General features: G+C 38.0%; 1 protein-coding gene across 2 annotated transcripts; it reads left to right on the top strand.

The window, feature by feature from the left end:
* The first annotated feature begins 2,992 nt into the window (after window positions 1–2,992).
* On the top strand, window positions 2,993–12,763 carry LOC107598736 (Krueppel-like factor 15). Of its 2 annotated transcripts, none has more exons than XM_016290165.1 (3): window positions 2,993–3,294; window positions 5,565–6,773; window positions 10,459–12,763. In XM_016290165.1, exons 2-3 carry the CDS (start codon window positions 5,639–5,641, stop codon window positions 10,650–10,652), a joined length of 1,329 nt encoding a protein of 442 aa, XP_016145651.1. In that variant the 5' UTR covers window positions 2,993–3,294; window positions 5,565–5,638; the 3' UTR covers window positions 10,653–12,763. The 2 variants fall into 2 exon arrangements, with proteins under 2 accessions (XP_016145651.1, XP_016145643.1); XM_016290157.1 differs by having other exon boundaries at window positions 2,998–3,294; window positions 5,565–6,816.
* Window positions 12,764–19,520: the final 6,757 nt, after the last annotated feature.

The raw sequence follows: 19,520 nt of genomic DNA, 5'->3' as shown, positions 1-19,520 counted from the left end.
TACTTGTTCTTCTTGTTACATTATAGGTTTCTTCAGGCCAGTTTATTAGTTCCAGGCATCATCTGTTACCAGAAGAAGCCCATCTGGGTTCTTTCTCCGTCCAACCACTGAATTTCATAAGGTTCTCCTACAGCATCCTATAAATATATATATATATATGTGTGTGTGTGTGTGTGTGTGTGTGTGTGTGCATTATGGCATCAGGCTGTAAAACCTTTAAAGAACCATTTTATTTTTAAGAGTATGTTAGTATATGTCTGATATGAGTCCAGCCTGAGTTTCACTGACAGATTTTACTTTGAGTGGTTGCTTCAAAATTAAGTTAATAATAAATAAATCAGCTAATCCAATAGCATTTTTGATGTTTATTGTCCTGTTCTCTCCTTCTTTTGCCAGGAACTGTAACAATCTGTTATGAGACTCAGACTTATAAGAGTCACTGGGACTCACGACTCAAGACTTTCATGTCTTTCTTGATGACAGCTGTGTCCTGATGTCTCTTCAGCTGATGGATTCAGTCTGCTTTGCCCTTCTTGATTCTTCAAGCAGTCGGTGCAGGTATGCAGCTATAGAGAAGTGTATGCAGTTATAGAGAAGGTTGAGGAAGAGATCTGGGCACCTGGATATTCAAGTTCCTTGTTTAAAGGCTCTCTAAAACAGCGTTTTTCAAAACTTCTCAAGACCAAAACCCCCAAATATAGAGATAACGATGAAGCAGCTATGTATATTAAGATTTACTGTGTGAGAAAATAGTAAGTGATATTACAAAAGAAACATGTTTTTTTTTAAATAAACAAATAAATGATTGATTGGCATGATATTATTGTACTAAAATAAAATTAAATAAATTTTATATTATCTGGAAAATATTGTTACTAATTCAAATAACTATTATATAATTTTACAGCACCTTCATAATAAATATTGGTCCAAGGCTATTTATTTATTTATTGTATTTGTTTGCTTGATTAATGGTTAGTTGGTTAATCATTTATTTACTTTTTAAATTTGACATTTTTGAAGTGTTTTTGACTATTTTCTCTTCTGTTTTGCAGTGACACTCTATAGCAGAGATGCCAAAACATTTTAATACAAAATTCCAAAAATCTAACATGATTAAGGGGCCATGGGCCAAAAGTAAATTTTGCATAATATATTTAAAAAAAATTTATCACATTTTTTAATTTTTTTTATTTTAAAGGAAAATTTTAAATGAAAATATGCTTCAATGCCATGTTTATTTTCCTCTATTTTTCTTACATACTATTGTGGTATAGTATGGTGGGCCATATCAAAGTTCATTAAGATCATTAAGATCAAATAGGTCATTAAGAGTCAATTGTGGCCCACTGGCCCTGGCTTGGGCATTTGTGCTCAATATAGTGTCACTACTCAAATTCTGTATTGCTGCACTATTAATATTGTTAGTTCTTTTATAATGAATTGCATTTTGTTCTTCATTTGTAGGTGGCTTTCGATATGCTAAATTAGCAAGTGTCCAGTGCAACCATTTATTGCTACTAAACTTACAAAACAACACTTTACATGCATGGCCAATTAGACGGGCAGATCAGAAACATTCCATACCAAAACTACATCATGTTTTAGAAAATGCTACACCTCAGACTATTTCTGACCAAAGATATGCTTTCAAGTTCAGAAATATTTGCCAGTCACAGAGTCAGTCATGCACACATAGGTTAGCTCTCTTCAGCTGACAGGTCTGTGTTTGCCCTCTGTTATTACTTAATCACACACTGGCACGGTAACTGTCCCGTCTTCACCACAGTACAAGTATCAAACCGCTCACTGTAGAGCTACAAGGCCTTTGGGTCTTGTTTGGCTTCTAGCAAACCATAAACAGACCAAATGCATTTTCAGTTAGTAAGCACTGAAGAGGTGAGTGAGCTGAGATTGATTTGATCCCCCTACTAAAAATACACTGCGTGACTTCACACAGCCACAAGTGGAAAACAACAACACCTAGTGTGTAAGCTGCTTCCAAGATGATCCTTAACATCACATTTATCTGTCTATTTGACTATAAATATAATGTGAATGTTTTCTATCTGTTACATTAAAGGAATAGTTCACCCAAAAATGAAAATTTGCTGAAAATTTTCTCACCCTCAGGCCAACCAAAATGTAGATGAGTTTGTTCCTTTGTCAGAACAGATTTGGATAAATGAAGCAATACATCACTTGCTCACCAATAGATCCTCTGCAGTGAATGGGTGCCATCAGAATGAGAGTCCAAACAGCTGATAAAAACATCACAATAATCCACAGTGATCCAAGTGATGTTTTTATCAGCTGTTTGGACTCTCATTCTGACGGCACCCATTCACCTGCAGAGGATCCATTGGTGAGCAACTGATGTAATGCTTAATTTCTCCATGCTTAATGCTTTATTTCTCTTCTTGAGTGCCTATTATCATTACTTTTTGTACTGAATGGACTTGTTTGACTTAAATGTGCATGCCCTGTTTTGTTCTGTCATGATCTTTGGGCACACCTTGGAAAGGCTGCAAAAAAAAAAAAAAGTGGTTCAAAGTTTTCCTTCCCTCCCATACCTTTAAATTCGATTGGTTAAAAGTTAAGCCAAGGCACAGGGATATTTTTGGAACCTCATAGCTTATTTATCAATGAAAAAGCATGAATAGGACAGGCATTAACATGTTATAACATCCAAATGTGTGGTATGCAGTTTGTCTTTATGAGGTCAGTAGCATACTTTAATCCCATATTAAATTGCCAGCAGTAATCTTCTCAGTTTAATCTCACAACACCATTTGAGATGAGTTTATTGTATTATAGTGCTGATATTAAAATGTAAAGTGAAAGATCCACTTCATTAATGATCTTCTCATTAATGACAACATTTGCACTTTGATCTCATTTTCTGCAGTCTAAATCAACTTTCTTTGCCAGATGCGCTGCTATTAAAGCATGCACCGCTGCAAGAGTTGAAGTTCCCTCCGTCGCTCAGTTGACAGAAGCAACTGTGGAGTTTGTCGACAGAAGGCAAGAGTCCTGCCTCCATCGACGGCTCCACCAATCCCAGCGTGTGGAGCAGACGAGCCTTCAGCAGCCTTCCCCAAATCTACTCTTAAAGCCCACAAGACAAGATCGTGTGACAGCAGCGTAATACTACAGAGACGAGAGCATGATCTGCCAGGAGACGCTTCCTGTCTCAAGGGCACATTTAACGGCTAATGAAGCATTCTTCAGCAAAGAGAAACGGATCGTACTCGAACTTTAAACACCAAGGATTAATGCGAGTGATTTAAAGAGGTAAGTTTGCTTGTTTTTATGCTTTCTTTAGCGCGTCGAGTAGTCGCGTGGCACGCACGGAAACTGCGTGCAACTATGTGCTGCGTCGAAACGTGATGCACATAATGCAGAATAATAATAATACAAATAAATAAAAAAGTAGAATAGCACGGATTAACTGTTTATTTATACAGTTTAAATATATAAAGAGAGAGAAAGATCAAAAGCTTTAGTGGGTAAGCAAGGCTGGGTAAACAAAATATATCAACGCTTTATTCAATAATAGTTTATGTTGCATATTTTAAACTTTGTTTGAATTAAAAATATGTTTGATCATTTATTTCAGTGATAATAATAGAGCACATTTTCAGTAATGTTATCTTACTTTTTTATCAAGTCTTCACATAAAAAAAATCTAATCTTCAATGTGTAGTTAAAAACTGTCTGGAGTTAGTTCACTGCATATTTCCACCACTTTGACTTTTAATAAACGATGAAGAAAAAGTTCTGAAAAGTGTAATGTGATGTAATTAAAGGGATATTTCAATTGATTTCAAGGTGTCTAAGGGTATTTGAAAAAACAGTGTCTCCTGAGTTTGCAGTGGACGCATGTGGGTGTTGACACTGCCTGTAGATGTCTGGGTTATTATCGGTCACTCGGCAGCAGACAGGGGGCGCTAGAATCACCGCCGCGATTAAACAGCAGTTTCCAGTACTGACTAATGAACTACTTAAGCCATGGGTGCCCAAACTCGGTCCTGGAGGGCCGGTGTCCTGCAGAGTTTAGCTCCAACCCTAATCAAACACACCTGAAGCAGCTAATCAAGGTCTTACTAGGCATACTAGAAACTTCCAGGCAGGTGGGTTGAGGCAAGCTGGAGCTAAACTCTGCAGGACACCGGCCCTCCAGGACCGAGTTTGGGCACCCCTGACTTAAGCCAACCGTGAGCAAGCCTAATGACAGTTCTATAGGCTTAGAACTCTAGTGTATGTTTTAAGGATATGATAGACTTCTATTTTTTTCTTAGACGAAGATTGGGTGTAGTTGTCACACAATAACAATGCCCATTTACATTTGTCTACTTCATATAGTGTGACAACATGCCACACTATTGGCTCAACAGCTCAATATATGTTTAATTAGCTGTATCTTTTTATTACACCTTTGTGTGTGTGTGTGGCCAAGACTTTAAAGTTTTTGTCTGTACAAAAGTATTCACTAGAGTCAAAAGTGTAACAACTAGCCCCAGTCCTCTTATTCTACTTCTTATTATGACAATATGTGTAAAGTCTCTGTTGGACTGGTTATTACATTGCTGTAGCTACAGATTCTTTTTTTTCTTTTCTTTTCTTTTCAGTGCATGGGCCAAGGAATGCTATAATGAAATTACTAGCTGCAGAATTGAAGTTAGGCTTTGGTGGTCACATTCCCAGAAATGAACAATGTTGCCTTCTCGAATGTCTTATGGTTGATATGCAGATAGCAGCACTACAGTTCGTCTTTCATGCTAACAAGAAAAACACCAAAGAAAGAGAGAGAAAGCCAAACATATTTTTATGTATCAAGTACAACACAGACCAAAAAAGGAGAAAATATTAAGGTATTGAACACAGTTTATTGATTAAATGGTGAGTTGTCCCACACATAACAACGTAATTTTATGTGCTCCTTTGCCAAGAGTCTTGGTTTACAATAATCATCTGTTTCCAGTCAAACACAATAATCTGAGACTCGTTGTGTGCGCACAATGCTATCTTGTCTAAGCAATGAACATGGAGCAACATGTTCACATCCTTATTTTAACGTTGACGTATACAGCTATTACAGTAAATTGTTTCCAGTGTCTCACACATCCACAAGGCAGGAGTTGATAATAGCTTAGCCTTTAGCTGTATCTTGGGTCTAAAATGTTCTTGTGGAGTGGAAAAGAGTCAATGAACTATATAATATAATTCGGCCTAGCATCGAGTTTGTTTACATGCATAGTAATAATCTGACTACAGGTTTTTTTTTTTTTTTTAGAAAAGTCATTGAATATTTAAAGGATTAAATGCACATTTCACATCACCTCTATCTTTTGGAGTGTGTGTAAAACTGCCAGTGCTAATTGGAGTCTGATTAACATTACATAAATTATTGTACTGACTAAGATCTTCATCAAAAGTCTGGTCTCAAGGTTGCTTCAGTTGGACAGACATTAAAACTTTTATACTGCAAATCACTTTGAGTTTTATGCATCTATGAAATGTCAAATTATTGCTAATCCTAAATTTGTTTCTTGCTTTTATAGACTGAAAACCTGAATCATTCATAGCAGGGAACTGTACAAGTGGTCGCCGCACTTTGAACAGGCAGTAGCCAGGAATGGTGGATCACTTGCTGCTTGATGAAGAGACTTTCTTTTCTTACATTTATTTGCTGCCAGCCCACAACCCATCGGATATGGTGACAGACGAGGGGGTGTACCATATGCTTCCATCACCATTCTCAGAGGATAACCTGAGTGACTCATCTAGTCAACGTTCCTGTTCCAGCCCCGAGTCTCAGGTGTTGGGCTCTAGTTGTGGGAGTAACTCAAGTGGAGAAAGTCAAGATGGCCTCCTTGACTTCCTTCACTCTCAGTCCCTTACTGTGAGCCAAAGCTCGCCCTCCTCAACCATGGTGTCTCCTATGGTCCCTCCTGTTCTTCCCATGGGTCTGGCTTGGGAGTCACGACGGGATCGCACCACCAAAGAGGAGTGCTTTGAGTTCCCTGTTTTCCCTGGAGATTTGGAGGACCATGCGGGGCTACTGTTTCAGCCCACTCTGGAGGAGATCGAGGAGTTCCTGGAGGAGAACATGGAAGTGGTGGCCTTGAAAGAGGAAGCTGGAGAGGGTCTAGTGACCTGTGAAAGCATCCAAGGACCTGCATCAGAACCTTGGGCTCAAAACTTAGACCAAACAGTGCCTGTCTCAAGTGACAAAGTTGATGCCAACTCTGATCCTAAAAATGCACAATCCACAGTTGGGGCCTCCACAAATCCTCAAAACACGTTGAAAAAGGAGGACTCTTCTGGGAACGTAGTGATGGTGGAAAGTCCTAGCATGCCCGTGATCCTACAGCTCCAGCCCATTCAAGTGAAACAGGAATTGAGCCCTAAAACTGCCCCCTCGACACCAACACCTCAACCTGCCTCAGACATCAAAATAACCCAGCTCCTTGTCAACATCCAGGGTCAAACCTTCGCCCTGGTTCCTCAGGTGACCCCACCGGCCAGCCTTAACAGCTCTTCCTCCAAGTTTGTCCGTATTGCCCCAGTTCCCATTGCCGCTAAGCCCTTGGGTCTAGGGGAGAATGGAACAGTTGATGGCCAGGGAACAGGGCTTGTAGCTGGGGCTCACAAATTCCAGAAGAGTTCGGTAGCTGATCTTATTAAAATGCACAAGTGTTCTTTCCCTGGCTGTGCCAAGATGTACACCAAGAGCAGTCACCTAAAGGCACACCTGAGGAGACACACGGGTGAGAAACCATTTGCCTGCACTTGGCCTGGCTGTGGCTGGAGGTGAGTGTTTTTCTTCTGTACAGTTAGCAGTACAGAAGGTTAGGTTAGCTGTCAAGCAGAGGTTAGCTGTCAAGGTCTGCTTGTGTACGAAGAGCTATCACTCCAGTAAGTTGTAATTATTTCGAAATCAGTGTGGTACATCATTATCTTTGTTGACCATCCATGAATGAACTTCAAACAGAGACTAGATAGAGCTCTAGTATGTGGACTAGCCAAATCTAAAGATATGGTAGCCTGTCACTATATTCCTTGCTTTTGAGACATTTTGTAAGTTTTTAATGTTAATGTATAATGTAATGTTAGTTGTCAAGAACCAATTACATTAAGGGTTTCTAAGCCAGCTCCTAGAGGGCCAGTGTCCTGCAGAATTTAGCTCCAACCCCTCCAGACCCAGCACACTTGAATGGTTTCTACGTTTTCCTGAAGACCTTAATTAGCTGGTTCAGGTGTGTTCAATTAGGATTTGATCTAAACTCTGCATAATAGTGGCCCTCCAGGAGCAGGATTGGACACCCCTGAATTACATTAACCGATTCACAAGAATTGATCAGACTTTGTATTGCAGCTGTAAAATTTCATTCACAATTTGTCCTTAGATTTTGGGTCTTGTTTTGTGTTATCTCTGCTGTTGGGAGATTAGATAAAGTCTTTGAAGAGGCAGACTTTGCCCTATTCACTGCTACATTTGTTTACTCTTAGTCTATGTCCAGCTTCAAGCTCTCTGAACAAGGCCTGGATACTGTTTAAAGTGCACCAGCAGTTGTAGTGAGGTCAGGATTGACAGTATAGATAAAGCTTCAAGTGGTAGTCTTAGACAGAAAAGAGTTTGGTTCTTGTATTTTGCATGCTTGGGGGTGTTCAAGTGTAATCTTGAATTGATTGCATTAGTTATAAACTGTGAGTAATTACATTCTTCAAGCACTTGGTTGTAGTAGTATCCCTGATTTAGCTATTTAGTTTCATGTACGACCCTCAAAGAGTGCCTAATTTTTGTAAAAAAAAAAAATATCAGAACGGCAGCTTGGTGCTGCCAAGAAAGAGACCTCTAGTCAAGTATGATAAGACTTATTGTTTCGAGAGGTCTGTTGTTATCAGTGACCTTGGTTAAACTTGCTTCTGGATAGCAGTTGGCAGTGACTGATCTTCAGCAGTCTGTAAGTCTGATTGAGGTCTCCGGAACACTGTCAGGAAATGGATGTAGGGAAGAAAGCAATAGAAGAATGCCCCATTGGCTGCCTCAAGCCTGGCTGCGGCAATGCTTTGCCAGCATTTTTAGCGTTCCATTGGTACTCCGCAAATAAAATTGTCCAAGTGACACAAACACACAAAACCATACTCACACTTATATTGGACATTTCTTAGACCTAAAAGCACACACAACAGCTTTAAACATGGTACTTGACTAGAAAACACACTAGTTGGCTTGGCGTCTAGATGATAGCGTCCTTGCACACACGTCCTGTGCTTTGCTATTCCCCATAGAAGCCCATGCACCTGGAAACAAACCAGGAAGTACATATTTTGTATAACTTGCACACAAAGGTTAGTAGAGGACAAAACCTGCATGAAAAGCTTTATTTGAACTGATACAGTTTGCTGTAGCAACATGTGAGTGTAGGAGAGTGAACCAAATTTTTTTTGTTTTACTCGTCTTGTTTTGAAATGGAAAATACAGATTTGTAAGGTGGAATCAAGCTGAGTGCATACTTATAGTTGGTTGCAAAGGAATAACTCTTCGACCAAAATGCAAAAATGTGCGCATTTGAATAGAGGTTAATAGCATGTGCTCTAGAGCGTGCTAGAACAGCTCTGTTTGTGAGCTCTGACGTCAAACAAGGAGGGGCACCCCGTCCCATCCTCTCCCACAGGGCAAAAATTAGTCCATCCCATCCCAACATATTCAAAAACTTGCTCGCATACCATACATGTGGTATTTCAAAACGTGAGATACTTTGTCAGTCAAAAAAACATGATGGTTTAATTAGCATCAGAGTAAGCATATGCTACATTACCTAACATGGTGATATCTTCTCTTTTGATTATAAAATGAGAATTAAAAAAATTCAGCACAAAGTTAGCGCATTGCTGTTAGCATAGCTACAACTGTACTGTTCCTGTCTAGGCTTTTTGTAAAAGTGGAAGAAAAGCCAAGCACGAGAGAGAGAGAGAGAGAGAGAGAGAGAGAGAGAGGGAGGGAGGGGGAGAGGGAGAAAACAAGTAAGTAAAACAATGCACAAGTTACTTAAAGGTAGGGAGGGAGGGAGGGAGGGAGAGGGAGGGAGAGAGAGGGAGGGAGGCTGGTTTTTATAGCCTTGCAAATACTATACACATGTTCCCAGGACATTAGAAACAGATACTACCCCGCCTATGGCTTCATATGAAACAGTGGCATGGGGTTGAGCCACGGTTTGTTCTCTCAGTTTTCTCATTTCAAACAGAAGTGCACACTATCTTCAGATGCGTATTGAGTAAGATGTCTACTGGTATTATAAAGGTGTAAAGCTGACAGTTATCTGTACACCAGAGATATAATATAGCTAATTTCCCAGGAGTCTCTCTATTACTTTATGTGCAAGGTATATGGCATAACTTCAGTTAGAGAGAACTGCAAATTGAGTTAAGGAAAATGCTTCCATATTTTCTAAAAACAAGCTGTGAGTTTTCCTTCTCTAGGTCTTTGTTCTGCTGGTTGCTTTCAGAAAACATTAACAGCCATGAATGTGGAGCAAATCTTCTTTTGGAACTTGAGCACTGGGTTAAGCGCCGGGTTAAATATAGTTGCTCATTAGATCTGCTCCGAGCTCAAACCATTTGCTGCTCAGTAGTGAAGACCCTGAGCAATTGTTTGAGTTTTATTTGACGTTGCATGCGCTCTGTGTCAGAGTATTCGCCTCGAAGCCTGTGAAAGAGATTTCACTGTCACTGATTCAGTGCTTTTCATTTTGTTACTCAGTAACTCTTGCACTGTTTTCACCTTTTGTCCGATTTCACAGTGACGGTTGCTCTTACAAAATCCCAAACATAAGGGAACAAAAAGACTTGCAGTAGGGTTTATTAATGTGAATAATGAGCTGTCTTGTCCAAATAGGCTTTGATTTATGATCTGTTTTGCTCGCTATTATGTATTTCCATTATGTTTATCCAAAGATTGACTCATTTAGGCACTGCGTGTTTTCTTTAAGTCAATGATAAATGTAGTTTATCACACTTTTTTCTTCCATTTTTGTATTTCTTTATGAAATAAGATATTTAACTAGGAAAAACATGAAGGGATATTCACAGGATCGATAAACAGTGGCGTAAAGTAAGGGATAGTTGTTTCAGAGGTGGAATAAGTTGGTATACCTAGATGAATGATTACAAAGAGCAAGATGAGGAGCCAGCAAGATGGCACAGTCCTACCAGCAAGATGTACAGAGTAAATAAGGACCACGTTGATTTCAAAACAACTGTAACTGAAGCATTTAGGCTCTCTGCTTTTTTTAGACAAAGTCATAAACAAAAAGACCAACGAAACCAAAAAGCCAAGTAGTGCGTTTTCCACAATGCTTATTGTTCCAAAGCAGCTTTACAGTTAAAAAAAAGAACTGGATCAGTGCACAACCATTGATATCTGGCATTATCTCTGGATTCTTCTTGCAGATTCTCCCGGTCGGACGAGCTGTCACGGCATCGCCGGTCTCACTCTGGAGTTAAGCCCTACCAGTGCCCCGTCTGCGAGAAGAAATTTGCCCGCAGCGATCACCTGTCCAAACACATCAAAGTCCATCGCTTTCCACGAAGCAGCAGGACAGCGCGCACTGCACACTGACCCCACACAACCTCCCGCCAGATAGAAAGAATGAACAAACAGAAGAAAGAGAGAAAGACAGATTCATTTGTGGTACTGTGATAATTTATTACGTGAGGCTCGGATGAACTGAAGAAGAGTTTGTTCTGAAACTGTTACTTGACGCGTCGGCCTCCCAGATGTTGCAAGCTTCGTAGATTGTATTTTTGTGGCGTTCATGATTGTTTTCTATGTTTCGAGAACAATTGTCTTTTTTTTGCAACGTAATGTTCAAAGCATTTTTTTGTTGTACTTTGAGGTATGAATTGTTGATGTATCTGCCAGTCATCAACATTCCTTGTTCAAAATCACGGTAAAGTCGCTTCTTTTTGTCAACGTAACGTGTTTAGCTCCTCTAAACCAAAAAAACTTGGGTTCATTTGAACTACTGATCATTGGTAGGACTGTGCCATTATAAGCTATTGGCAAACATAGAGGCTTTTCCTCTTGACTTTCAGTTGTATGCTAGCAAACTGTGAAACGCCTCTCGGACAGACCATAGAGCGAATCAACGGAAGTCAAAACAAGCACATTTGACTTATGTGAATGGGCCTTCTGATCAGTATTGAATTTTTTCTTGATGTTTTAGCTGATAATACAAAACCTTTATTCATTCATTTTTTTGTCATTGGTTGCTTTCATCATAAAAAATGAAACCAAGATACTTTCTGGGCCTTTCTCTAATCTAAATGTTTGCAGCTGGGGCCAAGGCATCTGTGGTTAAGTGTTTGCGGTTAGAAGATATTTTCGACAGCAATGCAACACATTTCATATCTGAGAAATCCGACGATACAAGTCAGTAAGCTGATAGCTAAGCTAGGTCAATACAGATGATCAAACCTGTTCTAACCTGCCTCAAACAGTCCTTTTGACCTGGGACTATCTGCCAAAATGTCTCTGCGAGACGAGCTTGAATGACAGAAACTGGAATTGCAAGGTGCTAACTGGTCTCAAATGCGAGCTCCTGTACAGAGGACGCTTGCAGGTCAAATCCTGCTTGGGAAATGTAGTCTGGGATGCATCTGGAGTTCAAAGAGGACATTCTTCATGGGAACTGTAGTCATGAACACAGCTTGACTACTGATAGGGCATGCTGACTGTGTTCGCTAAAGAATGTGTCGCTAATATCCAGTGGGGTGCTGATAGTTAATGCTAATATTTAACAAAATTATACCGGGTTGTATAATTGGATTGGATTTTGAGGAGAGCTTTGGAACAAGCTTGACAATGCAATCTGTTCTATGCAGTCTGTTTTTGCCTAAACAAAAGCCCAAATGGAAACAACTACAACGTTACCCAGAGTGCCTCAGGTGATGAATCAACTCATTGCTCTTTGTACTGCCCCAACAGGCACAACAGCCGCCAGCACCTATAGATGCATTCACATATATAAACACACATTTAGTGTGATGACAGGAACTCATCTCTTCTGGTTCTCTACTTGCTCTATGAGTTGACTGTGGTTTGGAGGAACGCGTAGAAATGATTATGGTATCGTTTTGCTGCTCTGCTTATAATATTTAGCAACTGTTGTGGTCAGGAAATCCGATCTCAGATCAGATATTGCAGAACGAGAAGAAACCAGAACCACTCAGACCTCTCGCAGACCAGATGAGTCCTGTAGGAATGAAGGAAACACATCTGTCTGCATACAGTATATGGATGTTTTGCAGCTGTTTGTGCCTGTTTAACATACAAACCAGTGCCATGGAGGATCAACATCTCTCCAGACATGTTTTTGTTGTTCTCTGAAAGAGGTAGCCATGCGTTATTGGTTCTTTTAAATCCCCACTCATTTAAAAGTTATTAAAAATACATCACAAGTAACACAGACACCCAGGCAGAGGTTGCGTACTGTTAGCGTTGCATTCCTTGCCGTCTACATGAAATTCTTGGTGAAACTGGTGCTTATGGCCAACGTTGAATGTATGTATACTGTATGTACAGACTTTGTACAAAATGTCGTTGGATCAGAGTACCGGATATTCTTCTACTGACGTGGCTCACGTCTTTGATTGTATAAATGTCCCCTGTAAAATGTAAACCAATGTACATAATAACAATTCAATATATAAATATATATATATATAAATATTATATATTTTTCTTGATATACATCAGATGCATTTACAAATAAATTGAAAATAAGAACTTGTTTTTGTGTTGTCTTGTTTGTATTTTTTTACAGGTGCTAAAATGTTTTATGCAATAGCTTAGGATGTGAATGCAAAAGCTTCTAGCTGCATTGATTTTATGCGAATGCAAAAACGTAGTTATGCACTGTATTAATGCAAGGTTTTCTATTTCCGTTTTGAACTGCACCAGTGAGTCTTGTAGAATAATTGAATTAAATAGTTGCGCTTGCAGTGTGTCGCTCATGTATTCGTATTGCCTTGGAATGACTGATGGTCTCATACCAGTGATGTCTAATTATAGTCGTACCAATTAAAAATACTATGTAAGGGGCCGAGAGAGAAATTGTGCCTTATAATTCCAAATCCTACACTGAAACCACTCACTTCTTAAAGAAAGAAAGCAAACATATCCATATATATCCAGTCATATAGAAAATATAATCGATTTATTATTTTGGATATATTTTTTTCAAGAAATATTTTATATATAATAGTTCTCAATAAACATTAAGTTAAATACTAATACATATATTATGTTTTCAAAACACTTAATTATAATAGTTTATAACTGAATTATAATTTAATAGTGTTGATTGACTCTATGTAGGCCAGGCTTGAACCTATGTCTGCAACATAAGCAGATCAGAACATGCACTAACCTCTAAACCGCAGCTCCAACAGAAACAACAACCAATTGTACAGGAGTCCAGTCTAAAACTCTCGTGCTTATGCTTGTTTCTGCTGAGTCACCCTGGATAAGACATATTGAGCATGATGCTTGTGAAGGGCCCTGATGTTTATGGCTGACGACTCCAATTTATGTTGCTCCCTTCACAAGCCCTTGAGCACATGTGGCACTCCTAAAGATGAGAGGAGGGAGTCAGGAAGAGAAGAATGCAGTGAAGTGATGTACTTTTTATGGCCATCTGTTAGACAGGCTCACTGATGTGAAGGATATCCTCAGTCTACTGCCAAGATCTCCAGACGTTAGCTAACATGATCTTGAACCTGCTTGACCATAAACGGAGGTCCTGTCTGGATGGCACCAGATTTGCTTCTTGAAAAATTGTTTTCTTCATTCTTCATTTTTTCTTCAAGTAGAAACTTGCTGCATATCATACAGCTCAGATGGGCTATGAGGAAACATTCAGGGTCTTTGAGGAGGGTTGTTTACTATGTACTGCCATAGTCAGATTCATAGTAAAGGATTGACTTTCAGTGTATCATTTGCGGTAATTAACGTAGTTCTGGTTCATTCATGTAAGCCTATTCTATTTTTAGAACAGCAGTTTGATTTTTTTATACTATCCTGGCAACTTATTAAATGAATGTGTTTTATGAATTCATTTCAGTTTAAAGCTATCAATCAGTTTTCCCATGGCGGCTTCAACACTCGCTGTTGTTTAGGGAACTATATTTCCTCAGCTCTCCGGCTCTCGCTGTGCTCGGGGAAACGCAATGGTCTTCCAGCCATTTGACAGATTTATTTTTGGAGCATTTCCTGTTGTTGGAAAGAGTAGATCCATCTGTCATGCCACCAAGGTAACTTTAGGTTAAGCGCATGACAGGCCACAGGAAGTGATGCGGTGACTTATTCTATTAACAATTAAATGCAGCTGTTTACAAATGAGGCATTCGGTGAAACCTGGATAAGGCTGCATTTTTCATTTGGTCAATTTCTGTACGATTTTAATTCCGTGTGACATCAGTGGTTCAACTGTAAAGTTACAAAGCTATGAGAATACTTTTTCATGCAAAGAAAACAAAAATCACGACTTTATTCCACATTTTCAAAGGTTGACATCATCACGCTGGATCTGGGTCAGCGCTGCCACATGCTCGCGTCATGGTTCTGTCGTGAATGCGCGTCCAAAGTGATGCAGTAGAGACGAAAATGTGGAATAAAGTCGTTATTTTTGTATTCTTTGCGCAAAAAAGTATAGCTTCGTAATTTTACAGTTGAACCACTGATGTCACATGGACTACTTTGTCGATCATCTTGGTATTTTTCTGGACCTTGAACGTGGTAGTTACCTTGCTGTCTATGGGAGGGTCAGAGAGCCCTCAGATTTCATCAAAAATATCTTAAATTGTGTTCCGAAGATGAACGAAGATCTTACGGGTTTGGAACAACACAAGGGTGAGTAATTGATGACAGCATTTTCAGTTTTGGGTGAACTAACCCTTTAAGTGTTAATGAATTGCACTGTGCAAAATGAAAATGTTGGGACAAGGTGGAGCATTTCAAATCAAATCGCCAGTTCTTTCTGGTATCACGGTTATGGCATCCTGTCATTGTCATTAGATGAATATGAAAAGCTAACAAACTTTGAACTTTTAAATATTGAACTCTCAGCTCAAATGACGTCACTTCCTTTTTATTGCCATTTTTCGAAGTTAAAAAATGGTTCACAAACAAAGATCAATTAAACATTTTTTATTTGAAATTTATGTAAAAATTGATATACTCCTTTAAAATATTTAAAAGGTACTCCATCCCACTAATATTATAACTAATATTTTTAAATATAAGTTTATTATAACTTTTAATAAATATATTAAATATTATTATTTCTGTAATATATATATATATATATATATATATATATATATATATATATATATATAAATCGTTAATATAATATTTCTGTAACATAATATCTATAATATAATATTCAGCAACAACATTTGACTGTATATGTAAAAATATTTTAAAATAAAATATTTATTATTTATTAATTAACAGTATTAATATTAACAAATTTTTAAAAAGAAAAGTTATAATAATTTTTAAATTAGTATATCAAATAGTAATATTTTTATAATAATAATAATAATAATATTTTTAATAACATTTTTTTTACATTTAATTTAAAAAATCTGTAATACAATTTCTAGAATATATACACATTAAAATGTATACATTCTTTTAAATATTTATAAAAAAATACTCCATCGTATGAACTTATGTTTTTAAATAGAACTTATTAATTATTATTAGAACTAATTAATTAATTATTTAAATTAATATCTAAATAATATTAAATATTAAAATGCTTTTTTTAACCATTCTCCTTGAATGGAATGACTCCACTGACAATGAAATACCAGTGCATGTTTAATTCTCATTAGAAACCGACAGCTTTAGTTTGAAAAACCACTTACTAGCGTACATGTGTGAGATGATGTAAGAATATTCCTGCACATATTGCCTTGCTTTTGTTCCCTCTGCACAGGATTTCATAATAGCTCACAGCTTTGTGGTGAACATTTGTAGGATTCTCAATCGAACTTCTGACCGCAACATTACCATCAGATTCATCCCAGATAATAAAACCCAGATTTGAACATTGTTGCTGCGGTCAGTTTTCTGAAGGCTCTCAGTTATTCCGTTTTCATGTAGTCATATCCAAACTTCATGTGAGCAGGATTCATTTTGTCTTGCAGGAGGGCTCAGGATTTTAGATCCTAGTCTAAGGGATATAAATGTATATAAACTTGATCTCTTCATCAAGGTCTCGGTCTAGAAACATCTTGAAGAAATGGAGGAGATGTTGGCAGCACGTCTCTCCTCTGTTTCCAGCCTGAGACACATTCTTTTCTTCCGGAAATAAAACTGTCCATGCTAATTTACTGTTAGTCTGAAGGGATGATGGGAGCATCTCTTACACAGTATAAAACACACTAAGTTTAAGGAACAAAACCGTTAAGCTTCAAAAATTGAGTCAGGCCTCAAACCTTGGCAGCCATTCCTTTCCCTGGCGAGTACAAGTCTGATAACAAAAGTGCATTTGTTAACTGCGCAGCCTTTTTATTCACAGTTCAAAAGAAAGGCAATTGATTGCTGAAGGGAAAGGACAGCAACACAATAGAAGATGTCAAACAGCATGGGAAAACCCTGTCTAATATCTTACATCAGTGCTATACACACTACTCTTCAAACATCTGAGGTCAGTATGATTTTTTTCATCTATGTTCAGCAATACGAGTTTTAAGTTGTCTACTTGTTTTCCCCACGTAGCCCAATCCACAAGGACAACGCAACATATAAATATCGTTGGTTGTTTTACAAGAAATCGTTCCTCGGATCTTAAAAGTTTTACCAGAAGAGGGATGATTAAAGTTTGCATTTTATACTTAAAATTACATTGTTGACAGCTACCACACTTGAAATTACCAAAAGGTATATGAAATAAGAAATGTGTTGGTTGTGGAACCGACAGATCTGCCCTAACCGGCATGTTGCGCAAATTGGGAGGTCTCTTATAGACCACCCTAGGTGATTTATCAAAAATCGATTGCAACTTGAGATCGCTCTCAACAATGTGCCAATATTTCTGAATAATACCATCAATGTTTTTTGCCAAAGGGGAATATCGAATAAAACAATTAACACACTGCTTTTTACATTTAGATCTCTTAACCAGACAGTCTTGTTGGGAAACACTGCTGAAACGTGCGGCGTCAGCTTGGATCCACTCCTCTTTGTACACTCTCTGCCTGAACCTGTCTGCCCAGATCTCAGCTTGCTGTTGATAGTCCTCATCTCTGCTACAGATTCTGTGAATCCGACTAAATTGGGAAATAGGAAGAGAACGTTTCAAAGGAACAGGGTGATATGATGATCCATGTAAGAGCGCATACTACTGTAAATATATTAAAACTTAATTTTTGATTAGTAATATGCATTGCTAAGAACTTCATTTGGACAACTTTAAAGGCGATTTTCTCAATATTTTGATTTTTTTTGCACCCTCAGATTCCAGATTTTCAAATAGTTGTATCTCGGCCAAATATTGTCCTATCCTAACGAACCATACATCAATGGAAAGCTTATTTATTCAGAAAAATTTACCCTTATGACTGGTTTTGTGGTCCAGGGTCACATTTCTTTTTCACACTGGGAATGAATAACTAACTCATAAACCCTTGGGCACCTCTGTTCCACTTCGATACAGATTAAGAAATATATTACAGGCTGACTGAGGCTGGCATGGACAGGGCTTATCATTAAACAATATGGTGTTACAAGAGGAGATAGAAGACACACACACACACACACACACACACACATTTCACTCTGCTGAAGGTTATTGGCTCACAGTCCCAGTGTGTGTGTGTGTGTGTGTGTGTGTGTGAGAGAGAGAGAGAAACTGGAGAGATTCTGAAGATTGTTTAATATTGCATAACTTGATGGCCTCATTTCACACAGCTGTGCAACTTGTGCATCGCTGACACATGCACTTTAGTCTGTCTCAGCTGGTCCATGGATGTATGTTGTGTTTATATTAGTGTTGAGAATGCATTACTGTTTTGCCTGTTTCTTTGATTGATACTGATAGGTGAAGGTGTTATATTTAAAGGTGAAGTACATAAAAAAAACAGAATTGCAAGAGTAATGTTTTCAAAGAGGTTTCCCAAACAAGATTGACTTTCACTGCATAAATAAATAACACAGAGATATCTTCTGTGTTTCACAGAAGAAAGTTAATCATACATGTTTGAAATGACATGAGGGTGAGTAAATTACAGAATTTTCATTTTGGGTCAACTATCCCTTAAAGATTTTTCATCAAAGAAAGCCATTTTCCATGTGACACCAGAACAGATTTCCAAACCCATGACCTCCTCTGGAACGTCAGAAATATTCTGATGAAAAATGTTGCGTGTATGAAAGTATATTTGGGCTGCCCTCGGGAACAGTGTGGTTTCAACACTTGAACTGAGCAATCAATATCAAATAAAGCAATAACTCCAGATGATCCATTTGACCACATTTTGTCTTCAAGTATTCATATCCGAAGCAGCTGCAATTTGTCTTTTATTATATTCTCAGCACTATGATGTATGCCAAGTATTCTCCTGATATGTGGAAGAAATGCAAATGAATCTCATCATAGAATGTTCTCTTGAACTTTTCTGGGCCTGCTCAGTGACTCCGAAATTGCGGCTGTGATCTTTTTTACATAATAAAATGCTACTGGTCATATTGCAGACAGGCAGGTCTCTGTGAGCATTTCCCCATATAGAGCTAAAGCAATTTACAACATCTTACATGGTGGCCATAATTTGATGGTTAAGGAATCAAAGTCTATACTAGAATAACAAACCCATATCTCTAGAAAACATTATTATTTTAAGATCATTTTACACACAGGAGACCTACATAACTTAATATGGATTTAGCAGACCTGCCAACCTTGGAACATTTTTTTGAGTGCCATCAGTGTGACGGGACGCAACAAGGTGTTTGGGCGGGGAGGTTAAATATTCCTAGATAGCTATATTATTACCTGAAGATCATTGATGTCTAATGTTCAGGGCCAGTTCGGAGATAAATACAATGTACGGAAACTATTTAAACACAAGACCGAGAAAAAATAACAACAACGACGACGGGTTGGCAGGTCTGATTTAGTCAGCTAGAGTTTGTACAAATAAAAAGGTCCAGTACAGAGGAACTTTATTCAAAGATAATAAACTACATTATTTATAGTATATAAATAGTATATAGTGTATAAATAGTATGCAATTCTATCATATTTACTAGAATTATTGGAATATTTTCTTGCATAACAGAATGTAAGTTAATGCACAGTGCAAAAAAGATGCGTTGTTATGTAACCTATTTTGAAGAAAAGAAATGAAAGAGTCAAGTAACCTAAAATTATTTTTTAAAGAAATAAGTAATCCCCCCCCCCCCCCCCAAAAAACAAATATTTTTTTTTTTTATAAAAAAT

This window comes from Sinocyclocheilus grahami, unplaced genomic scaffold, assembly GCF_001515645.1.
Source record: "Sinocyclocheilus grahami isolate Dianchi unplaced genomic scaffold, SAMN03320097.WGS_v1.1 scaffold13.1, whole genome shotgun sequence".
Classification (NCBI taxonomy): domain Eukaryota; kingdom Metazoa; phylum Chordata; class Actinopteri; order Cypriniformes; family Cyprinidae; genus Sinocyclocheilus; species Sinocyclocheilus grahami.
The sequence above is the reverse complement of the archived record's forward strand: the minus strand, read 5'-3'. Positions and strand labels throughout refer to the sequence as shown.